Raw genomic sequence first — 12,484 nt, forward strand, 5'->3', positions numbered from 1 at the left:
GCCTAAACGTATTTAAGTTTAATTTCTTAACATCTCTGTACACACACACACACACACACACACACACATACACACTCCCAGGATGCTAGTTTACACCTTTGATAGAAATGATGTGTATTATCTTGCAATCTAGAATCTTCACGTAAATGACTAGTAAATAGAGAGAGAACCATAGCTAAGCTTCTTAAACTCTGCTAAGGAAAAGGATGTTATTACTTCAGAGAAATATTTTCCATTGCTCGAATTTTTCCAAAGGTATGAATGAGGCAGCAAGCTTAATGAGTGTTATAGCTTTGTTTGCTTTCATATAGTTTTTTTTTCCTTTCCTGCTTCAGAAAATGAAAAGATCACATATAATATTACAGTTTTTCTTATTAAAGGAAAATCTTAAGTTTGATTAAGGGACTTAACAGGGAAGTAAATAAATATTCAAGACCTTAAAGAAATCAGAATGTCTCACCAAAACTGGTTTGGCTCAGTGGATAGAGTGTCGGCCTGCGGACTTAGGGGGCCCAGATTCGATTCCGGTCAAGGGCATGTACCTGGGTTGCGGGCACATCCTCAGTAGGAGATGTGCAGGAGGCAGCTGATTGATGTTTCTCTCTCATCGATGTTTCTAACTCTCTATCCAAATGGGAAAGATGGCCCAAACCTCTTCCTATCTGGGAGATCCCTCTCCTAATGAAAGAGGTATTTGTTCAACTGTTGTTTGTTATCAGTTCATTACACAACTGAGTGAAATTACCTTTTCCAAATCAAGGATCCTGGCAAGGAGTTGGCTACCATTGAAGGTATCTGTTCCAGCACTTTCCAAATGAGAACGTGGACTGGGAAATAAAGTGGCTGTAGTAGAAGAAAGAACAGATTAGATACTATAAACACATACACAATAATAGGCAGGCTCACATAAGAATCCACAAATATCACTGTGCCCTCATATACCCCACAGTAAGAATGTGCTCAAATAGGCACCTTCCATGAAAGTTTTACTCTGGCAAAATGGCAAATTTAATCTGCTTTTCTTTTCACATAAAATTGTGATGGTTTTGTTCTGCTCTTGGTTGTTTTCCAGTAGTTTTAGACGTGATTTGCTTTCATGCCAGTTTATGTCATTAAACTTCATCACCAGTATTATTGCCTAATAAACGGAATCATTTCTGTGCAGGCCTAGAGGATGTGAGGTGCCTCCATCAGCTCCGCAGGTCCATCATATCCAACATCTGTTCAAAGGATCTGCCAATGTACATCTGGTGATAATGGTTTTCTTTTTAATTATTCAATTGGGAGGCTGAAATCTGCTTAAGATCATAAATTCTCTCCTCCCCAAAGTGGCTTCTGAATGATATTTCAGATCAAATAAATGGGATAAAGCAATTAGTCTAGACAACAGTATACTCCACTTAAGTAATTCCCAAAATGACCTCGGCTAGCACTGTATGGAATGTGGCAGAGAGCTCTGGATTAGGAGCAGTAGTTAGAAGAGTATGCGCATAACTATAGCATGGGTATTCATTCAGCCAATCTGCTAACTTTTATAATTTTTGGACAGAAATACTTTGCTATTCTCACAGCAAAGAATTTTAATGTTAAAGATAGATACAGTAACCTATCATCATTAGGTCCTAGGCCAGTGGTTCTCAACCTTCCTAATGCCACGACCCTTTATTACAGTTCCTCATGTTGTGGTGACCCCCCAACCATAAGATTATTTTCGTTGCTACTTCATAACTGTAATTTTGCTACTGTTATGAATCATAATGTAAGTATCTGATATGCAGGATGTATTTTCATTGTTACAAATTGAACATAATTAAAGCATAGTGATTCATCACAAAAACAATATGTAATTATATATGTGTTTTCCGATGGTCTTAGGCGACCCCTGTGAAAGGGTCATTCGACCCCCAAAGGAATCGCGACCCACAGGTTGAGGACCACTGTCCTAGGCTTTATTATAGTCCTCATGGGGCTGAAGAATTTACCAACTGTGGTGAGCATACAATGCAATATACAGATGTGTTATAGAATTGCACAATTGAAACTTATATAGTATTATTAACCAATGTCACCCCAATAAGTTTATTAAATTACCAACTAATTTCTCTAAACCCAGGCACTGCATCTGTAAGATGACTAGCCAGGGTAAGAAACATAATCGTTGGCTACAGAGCAAAGCAAAGCTTACTGGACCACAGCACTATGTTTTTATTCTGCTGTGCTTTCACCTATTCAGCAAATGGATCATTCACAACAGAACCTTAACTCCTCAAAGCCACTCATCACCATATACTGACCACACTAACACAGGACGTTTCTCATTTGGTCCATCAACTTGTATTGGAGTGTTATTTAGTGTCACAAAATCTTAAATGTCCCATGGAATTCTTTTATTCCCCTGAATAGAATCATATTCTATCATACAGGAATTTTCTGTTTTGTTCACTAATATGTCCCCAGGACTTAGGACAGTGGAGATTGATAGCTGCCACCCAATAAATATTGTCAAATGTATGTCAAAAAGTTCTGCTGTTTCAAGAGTTTTCTCAATTTGTGCCTTCAAGCATGGGGATTTCTCAGGATCAGCTGCATCAGAATCCCTTGGCTAAGGCTAAGGAAGCTTAGCCTCAGTTCTCCTGCTCATTAAAGTTTGGGACCACGGGCTCCCTATGAATGAAGGAAGTACACAGCCACACTGGTAACTGATTCTGAATTGGAAGAATAAGCGTCAAGCTGAAAGAGTCCATCAGGTCTGCTGGATGACTATGGTCTCCACACTTAACATTGTTGGGGCCATATTCCTTATCTGTAAGATGGGAAATTTGGATGAATCTCTGCGATTCCACTCAATAATCTTTATTTCTGAGTCGTTTTCTATACCATCCCAGCATCATCTCACAGACAACTACAGAGTCCCTACTCAATTCCGGCAAAGGCTGCAATTCTCAATATGTGAGTACCACCTAGGCTTTTGCTCCCAGAGAGTGTTTCACTAAGGACTTAATTTCCAATTATTCTCAAGAACTTTGCGTAATTGCACTGCCACACTTAAGACAACCATGACAAACATTTAAATCTCTTAGGGATATTCTAGGCATTCCATACTGCTGGAAAGTTAAAAGTATAAACCCTTTTAAAGATTAGGCCTTTACCGGGTGTTCCAAAAGACCTTACTGGATGTTCCAAAAGACCTGCTCTAAACTCAGGGAAGAGAATAGCCTACCTGGTGATGCATGTCTCCTTTCTGGAACTTCAGTGCTCTGGAGTGATAAATTGCTGCCCTTCAGCAGGTTGGACGACTTTCTCAGAATCACACTAGAGAAGGAAAAGCAAGAACTCTGTAACTTCGCCCACATTAATTTCAGTTAGTTACGGCAACGTATTGTGTGGCAGATTCCAGGGCTCTCGGAGGACTTTCACATTTTTGATCTGTTTTCTAGGATTTTAGTGGAAGAGCTCACCTAACCATACAACAATGAATATGTCATATATCCTACAAAGTAAATCTTATTTAGAAAATAAAATGGCCTAGATTAGGTTTAAAGGAGCTATTTTTACTTTAATCTTATAGAAAGGAAATTATTTTTAAAAGAGGTTGGAGCTAAATATTGAATATATATAATATATTTTTCTTTTAAGAAGATAATGGATTCTAAATAGATGAGTCCATGAGTATTAAAGAGATAGAAACAAAAGTCTGTTCATTTTTCAACTTTTAAAAACCCCACACACTTCCATATTAAATTACAGATGGTATTTTGAAGATTATCAAAGATGAATGCTTGCAAGACAGAATTAAAGAAGAAGGAAAAGAACACACATTTATTGAGTATCTAGTCTGTTTCAGGCACTATGGGCTGTGGCATTACAGGTGGCACCAGGTGTTAAAGGAATAATGATATCAGCCAATTTTTAATTGTACTGAATCTATCAGCCAGGCAATAACAGCACTGTGGTGCCAGGAATCCCCACACAACGTGATCACACTACCTTTGGAATAAAACAGTATTAGCCATCACCATAATATAGGAGCCCTCTTTTTAAAAAAACTCATTGTCTGTTTAGTTGATTATTATTAAAATGGAGATAATCATGTTTCCTTAAAAACTGGATATACTTAAAGAATTTAAATTTAAAAATAAGTAAATAAGGAAGTGCCTAAAATAAATGTATATATACTTCAAGAGTGAAATCAGTCCAGATACCAGGATATGAATATTTTTCAGAATTTCTAAAAGTTGGTGGACTTTGTGTCATTATCCCAATATATAAAAAACCAGGGTCTGTAACAACCGACCAAAGGCTCCACCTAACATGGGAAGTCAGTCCTGCATTCAGTGCTGGGTTGTCATGATGACCCAGAATTGACTGATGGCAGTGTGGGTGCAGTGACCCAGCACTGACTGCCAAGGGGCCTGTGGATCAGGCCCAGAGAGAGGCCCAGAGAGAGAGGCAGGGTCTGATCCACAGCCTCCATGGCAGCTGTTGATCAGCCATTGCCTCTCTCTTTCTCTCCAGCTTCACCAGCACCTGCACCTCTGTTTCTCTCCGGGCCTCCATGGGGGCTGCTGATCAGCCCCACCTCTCTGATCATGCCTGGAGATAGGCTTGTGGATGCTGACTGGCATAGAAACTGACCAATCAGAACCAAATCTGGGTGAATTGTGAGGAGCCAATGGCTGCCTAGGAGGCGGAGCTTTTGATGCTGACTGGCATAAAAACCAACCAATCAGAACCAAAGTGGCCAGCAGGGGAGGGCAGTTAGGGATGAGATCAGGCAGGCAGAGGCAGTTAGGGGCAATCAGGCCAGCAGAGGAGAGCAGTGGGGCAAGATCAGGCTGGCAAAGGAGGGCTGTTGGGGGCGAGATCAGGCTGGCAGGGGAGGGAAGTTAGGGGTGATAAGGCAGGCAGGCAGAGGGGTTAGGGGCACTCAGGCAGGCAGGTGAGCAGTTAGGAGCCAGCAGGATCCCTGTAAGATCGGGCCTAAACTGGCAGTCTGACATCCCCCAATGGGTCCCCGATTAGAGAGGGTGCAGGCTGGACTGAGGGAATCCCCCCTTCCATGCACGAATTTCGTGCTCCAGAGCACTAGTTTATAAATAAAAGCTTAGTTAAGGTACATGAGGATGGATATAAGAAGATAACAGTGGAAGAGCAAGAAGTTCTGCTAACTACTGTGGTTCCATTTGACTTTCTTTATAGAAACAAGGTCTGAATCCTGGTACCAGGGTACTTTGTGATTAGTAATGGGGGGGCGGGGGGGAATCTGTGCTTTTTTTTCTTTCAGTGTGTCCTTTTAGTACCCATGATAAGAAGAGGTGATATTTGTTTTCATTCCCTAGCGTTGCTGTCTTTCAATATTCTCTATAAAATGTACCTTTTGCTTCAAAAGTTTTGCATTCTTAATGTATATTTGAATTATTCATGACCATGACTATATTCCCCTAAATATTTTTACATTCCTCATGCTGCCTATTTGGATGGGAAGCTATTGAGATAAAAATAAGAACTGACCTGAACCTTTCCCTTCCCTCATGCAGAAGTTTGAGAAAGTCAGGTTCACTTTTCTTTTCATCAACATTTTTTTAGTTGACTTTGAAATACTATAAGGAAGACTATTGAGTATCAACGCATTTCAAAAATACAAGGAAAAACTGCCTACATAAAAATTTTAAGGATTGGGGACAACAACAAAAACCAAAGGGAGAATGACGAAGATCAAAGTGAAAAAAGAAGGAACAAGAGCAAAAGGAGACTGAATAATAAATGGGAGGGGAGGGAGAAGAGGCGATAGGAAACTGAGAAAGTGTGAGCTTGGAGAATGAAAAGCTGCACATGCTCTACAGAGGACACCTTGCCCATCTTCCCACACTTAGATAAGAGTCCTAAACACCAAAGAAAAACAAACTCATCCCTTCCCAGCAAGCTGCTGGCTCAGCAGTTCTGAATTTGCTCAATAGTGAAATGGCTGTTTCCAGACAAGGAGGGCTCTTTCTAACGGGACCTGTCCTTGGTCAGGGCGTGTCCATGATTCCGTGGTCTCCCAGGAATGAATTCCATGTAACATGAGTGAGGAAGTGGTCCATCTCTTTTGATGTCATCTTAGCTGGTCTTTTTGTTGGGGCAAGAGTTCATGATATCATGTGTGTTTTAACATTAGTCTGCCTGCAGATATTCCTGTTTTATTTTGCATTTACAGTGTGTGGTACGATGCCATGTGTTCACTATCACTGCACACAAAAAACCCTATTGTTTTTAGATGTTTAAAATGGAAACCACAAAATAAATGTAAAACAGAGAGTGTTGTGGGTAAAAAGATAAATTAAGGTTATAAGTTGAAACACAGCTACTTCCCCCAGGCAAAAGTAATTAATTCTATTAACTCTCCATTAAATTACTAAAGGAGGGCAGCAAGCTAACCAGTCTTACTGAATTAATCATGGTAATCTCTGAACTTTGTAATTAGCATGATCATATAGACAGAGCACTATCTGCTTCTTAAAATGGTAGGTGAGAGACAGCACCCTTTCTTCTATTTGATATAATTTCAGCACTTTTACATACTTATTTTATACCAATTTTAAGTGCTTTATGTTTGTGTGCCTATTCTTACCACTTCTCCATTTTAGGCTGTGACATTTTTGGAAGTAGGCACCATGTCTCATTCATTTTTTTATTCCAAGCACCTAGCACAGTACTGGACCACAGCTCAGATGATTGATTAAATGAAAAGTGGCCATATTGCTGGGGTGTAGCAAAATATCTTTGGAATCCAAGCTCTGCCTCTTTCTAAAAGGCCTCAATCATTGCTTCCTTCATCTGAAAATTAGGAATAATATAGTTACTTTGCAAGGTTGTTATGAATTCTTGCTGCCTGGGCCCTATCATCATAGGTACTCACCAATATTAAACACCAAAGTACCCACAAAAGAAGATGGTGCAGAGACACAGACTTACCCCTTACAATGGAGCTGAAGTCCCATGCTTATACATCTATGCTCCACATATAGCCCCTCTAGAACACTAGAACCTTCAACGTCTCTGGACAGCAACTGAATGCACCCCTATTATTCATAGATCTGAAACCTGTAAGCATTGGCTAGTGAGTAGGGACAAGGCAAAGGACCTCACCTAGGGTTTTGTAACACCTTCTTCATTTTATTATTTAATTTATCAGTTTACTTATAACAGGAATTTTCCATTTGTAGTAATGATCACTTTTCCCCTTCATAGACTTTAAAATTCTTGAGAAAACTCTACAATGTGTTGTGTTGGCAGATGGTAGGGTATTTAGCATAGGATAAGCATTGAATTCTAGATAATAAAGACTACCACTTGGAAGAACGGATAGCTAAGGAAGCATCTTTTCTTACATAGCCTGGTCTTCCCTCCACTATTGCATACTTGGTTCTGCAAAGGCCCTTGAAAGAGGAAAAATCCCAGGGGTGACATCACAGACCCTAATGTATAATGTGACACTGTACCCATCATATTCATTCATTAACTCACCAAATGTATTAAATTCACACCACATATAATAAATGGGCAAATCAAATAAGAAAACCAGGAATTGTGCATTAATTGAACTAGCTAAGTAGGAACATGCATGGGGAATAATGGGAACACACTACAGGGGCTGCTAAATGAGAGTTACTTGTGTTTCTTGTAGAGCAAGATTCTAGGACCTTAATTCTTTAAAATGTGCTACCTTAAAAATTTACCTTTACCCTTTCACTGGGCCAGTGAATATCAACTGTGGACAATTCCCTCCCCAACCCCAGGGGGACATTTGGCAATGTCTGAAGACATATTTGATTGTCACAACTGGAAGTGGGTGGTGCTACTGGCATCTAGTGGGTAGAGGTCAGGGATGCTGCTAAACATCCTACAATGTACAGGACACACAAAAATTATCTGTCCATGCCCTAGCTGGTTTGGCTCAGTGGATAGAGTGTCGGCCTGCGGACTGAAGGGTCCCAGGTTCGATTCCGGCCAAGGGCACATGCCTGAGTTGCGGGCTCAATCCCCAGTAGGGGGCATGCAGGAGGCAGCCAATCAATGATTCTCTCTTATCATTTATGTTTTTATCTCTCTCTCCCTCTTCCTTCCTCTCTGAAATCAATAAAGAAATGTATTTTAAAAAAATTATCTGTCCACAAGGAGCAATCATGCTGAGGTCAAGAAACCCTCCACTAGGCTATGACAGATATGGATTTACTCCATGATGACTCATCCCCACACCCACTCCCTAAAACCAACTCAGGAGACTTGCAAGTCCTATTCTGGAACTCTGAATAGTTCTAAGGAAATCTTAGAGAATGCATTTCATACTGGATACCTCTTAGATGTATTTTAGAGCATTATGCAAATCTTAGATGTCCCTGAGCCCAGCACATGAGCTTTCTGAGTCCAGAAAATTAACCTTCTGGGTGAGGCAGGAAAGCCTGACTCAAGTCTCCAGGTGACCCATGGCACCATTTAACTACCTTTTGCTGGACCCAACCACGTGCACAGTAGCATAGAGATGGCTAAGGTCCTCTCCTTTAAGCTGCTACAGAATTAGATTCTGCCTCAGTGGTGTCTAAAGGGCTCTATTTTGGAATGGAATTCAATAAAAGAAACACCTTGGACTCAAAATGTTAAATTTAAGGTACTCGGAGAAAAACCAGGCCCAGAGTAGATTTTACTTCTTCTCAGACATGTCTAACAACAGTTGTATTTGGGAAATGTCACATTTCTATAAATTCTAGATCATCTTATGCACTTCTACCGGGTGTCTTTGTGTTTCCTGTGACTGGAAAGACCACCTGTGTAGGTGGTATCCATGTGTGCCATGGTACATTCTGTCTATAAAAGGACTTCCTACCAGAACAGACACATATGGCAAATCCTGAAAAGAAAATTAAGAAATTCTTTTTTTTTCTCTCTCAGGACTAGTTAACTTTTTCTATTTTTCTCTTTTCCCCCATAATTATAGTTACATGGGTATCTAGTTACTATTGGAAAAAAGATGCAAGAAGTGCTCGAAACCTGTTTGATCCCATGAATGTCCAGATGACATCCATTATTGACCTAAAACTACAAATAAGAACTTGCAAATGGCATCAAGGGCCTCTTGGTGATTTGATGCAGTTGTCCTTCCTATCTACTCTCAAGTAGAAGTCATTCATTAAAAAAATTAAACTTTTTTTTCATTATTTTTTGTATTTAATCCTGACTTTATTCCTTCGGGGTCATTCATGCTTCAGATATAATCCTGCCTGTCCATGTTCAAAATATTTCTCTTTTCTAAGTGGCCCACTTACCAATCACCAATCTATATCAGTTAGGATGTTAAGATATTAAAATTTAGCAATACCTTAGTATGTTGCTTTGTCTTCGGATATTTGATATTAAGAGAGACTTTGAATACATATATATATGCATTGTAGTTAAGACATACCTCAAATTTGTTTTCTAATAAAAAATGAACCTTTATTTTTACATGAATACTCACTAAAATTATTACCAAATAGCTATAAATTACACTGAAATTAATTCAGCCCAATGTTTGACATATACAGCCTATTTCATCTTTATAGGCAAATGAAGATACATGCTGCTCTACTTCCTCTCACCTTACATTCCCAATAATCTCTTCAGGTCAGTTTCTAAGCACATATTTTTAAATACTAAACAGGAGCCTTGGCACTTTAAAATGATCCCAAATAAAATCTGATTAGCTCTGTTTTAAGTTCTATAGAAGGAGCCATTTAATAGGAACAGAGATATGAATTCAGAAATCATGGGTCATGGATGAGCGCCGACATGACAGAGATAGGGAGCAAAGCCATAGAGGCATTTCCCCTCCAGGATCTGCAGGAATGCTGCATCACTCCTCCAAATAATGACCCTGTGACTCTGGAGGATGATCTTTGCCATTTGCCAGCTGTGTGAGCAATAGCACAGCCAGGCCTCCCACTGTTCTGATATATTCTTGGAGGCAGTGCAAGCAGGAAGGACCACAAGGGTAAGTCCTGTGATGTTGGCTCATCCATTGTGCAAAGTAGAAAAAAAACACATAAATGTAATCTTTTCTTTTTTCAGACAGCTGGTTAGAGTGGACGCTGAGTATAGCATTAAATTTTATTTTTAAAGCACCTCATCCTGAAGCTAATGCCCAGAGAAGTATGAATTTAATGACAGGAGGCCAGTGCCAATGCAAAAATACATCAAAGCACACTTGGTAACTGGCCAGCAAATAGTGACTGCAATGTGATCATCATGTCTTTCAGAGAGCATTCTATTACAATAAACATGGTGGGCCTCTTCTGATGAGGCCAAAGATGGCACTTTTCCCCTCACTTATAAAAGAGAAAAAGAAGACTATTTTGTCTCTTAATGAGGCTGTGCTGGCAAATCTTTCTTCACCAAAGGGAAGCAATTTAGTGGAACGGCTTACCCAGTAACCATGCTCAGTTTCATTGCATGGCTATATAAAGCATAAAAGTTAATAGCATGGTGGGAAATACCATTAATGCAATTTTATTATTGTATATAATTTTCTAAATTAAGCTCCAATTACTTGGTAGTTTAGAAAAAAATACTTAATACACAGCTTGAGCTAGACAATCTGTTTGAGGTTAGAATAAAATTTTAAAAAACAGATATTGTCAGCTGTATAGAGAATAATCAACAGAAGATAAAATAAACCTGGACTTTAATCATCGTTGCAAAACTAACGCAACGGCTCATCTCAGGCAACTCTCATAAGTTTGATTTTCTATTATATTACATAGAAAAATACTTCTGGGGGGAAGGTATATTTATATACTTCTTAGATAATGTTAACTATTTTCCTCATTGTTATTGTGTTCTTCATTTAAAAACAAAAAAAAGTAAAGAAGAAAGCCCCAGAGGGGAGCTATAATTTAATTTACAAATAATAGATATTAATTATTCCCATATCTTCTCTAATGCTTAGTCATGATATGTCCAGCTCAAGTCAAAACCCTTCATGAAGCTTGGTTGGTGTGGCTCAGTGGTTGAGCACAGACCTATGAATCAGGAGGTCACAGTTTGATTCCTGGTTAGGACACATGCTCAGGTTGGGGGCTCAATCCCCAGTAGGGGTGTAGAGGAGGTAGTCCATCAATGATTCTCTCTCATCATTGATGTTTCTCTCTCTCTCTCTCTCTCTCTCTCCCTCCCCCCTTCCTCTCTGAAATCAATAAAATATATATATTTTTTAAACCTTCATGAAGAGTCACCTGAATCCCCCAGATGAAAGTTTGAAAATGGCGGGTGCTAGCTTCAGCATCCTCCTGGCGCTCTCCATTGCACTCCCTCCTATTAATTGTTACTGATATAGTATTTTACCTCCCCTGCTAGAACAGAGTCATAGATCACACCTAACTCACCACTCGCATAGGGACACATAGATCATCTTACCTCTACACTGACTACGCGAGGTCATAGGCTCTCATTAGCTTTTGGTCTCCTTTCAGAGTAATGAAACTTGTGCTAGCAGGGGTTATGCTTGTATATGCTTAGAACAGTTAGTCTCATAAACAATATGTCATGATATTTATTTGCTTAAAGCTTTCCAATGGCTTCTCTGTATACTAAAAATAAAATGCAGATCCATTCCTTTCCCTACGTATTAGATTCTGCATGCTATCTCCTGTCTTCCTTATCAGCACATCTCCTATCAGTTTCATTGTTTCTCACAATGTTCTAGCCAGATTAGCTGATTTTCTGTTAAATGGTCATGTTTGTCCCTACCTCAGGATCATTGGCTATTTATGTGCCCGGAACATTCTGTTCCAGATGTTTACATGCTGGTGCTGGTTTCTCCTTGTCCTTGTTGGTCTTTACCCCCATGCCACCTTCTCTCACCACTCAACTTCCTACCTTTCAACTTCTATCTCTTAACCTGCATTATTTTCTTGCTATCACACTTATTGTCAGTAATTATGCTGCTTATTTATTTGATTTTTTTTTGTTTTGCTTGTACTTCCACTAGAGTGCAAGTGACAAGTGGGTAGAGAATTTGTCTGATTCACCTCTATGTCGCAGTGCCTAGAATGGCACCTGGAACATAGAAACATCTTAGTCATTACCTCTTAAATAAATGAATAAGTAAATGAATGAACATGAGCATGTTTTAAGCATCAAGCCTAAATAACTTATGGCAACAACAAAACCAATGTGAATTAGCAACCCAACAATTACATGCCCCAAATCACTTCCCATGACAATTCCTGACACATTTATATTATATACTAAACAGCTCATAGTTGCTCTCTCTTAAAGTATCACCCATACTATTTGATGGCCAAAATCATGATGATGATATTAAAGGAGAGGTGATGCTACACACCAAGGAATTAAAATTAAAATTCTGGAAACAAGTATTTCTGATGATAGATAAATATAAACTTTTGCTGAGGCACTTAAAAATGCATCTCTACCCAAATTATCTCATGGTCAATTAAAATTATAATAC

At 39.2% G+C, this 12,484-nt stretch overlaps 1 protein-coding gene across 6 annotated transcripts in view; it reads right to left on the reverse strand.

Moving 5' to 3' along the window:
• Positions 1-12,484, reverse strand: part of ABCA12 (ATP binding cassette subfamily A member 12) — a 176,191-nt gene that overhangs the window by 103,923 nt on the left and 59,784 nt on the right. For all 6 annotated transcript variants that reach the window (XM_036319527.1, XM_036319526.1, XM_036319525.1 and 3 more), the window contains 2 exons: positions 3,221-3,312; positions 746-843 (listed from right to left, as the gene is read on the reverse strand). In XM_036319527.1, the coding sequence (XP_036175420.1) occupies positions 746-843; positions 3,221-3,312 (190 nt within the window). The remainder of the gene's footprint in view (positions 1-745; positions 844-3,220; positions 3,313-12,484) is intronic.

This window comes from Myotis myotis, unplaced genomic scaffold (genome assembly GCF_014108235.1).
Source record: "Myotis myotis isolate mMyoMyo1 unplaced genomic scaffold, mMyoMyo1.p scaffold_m19_p_8, whole genome shotgun sequence".
In the NCBI taxonomy this organism is placed as follows: domain Eukaryota; kingdom Metazoa; phylum Chordata; class Mammalia; order Chiroptera; family Vespertilionidae; genus Myotis; species Myotis myotis.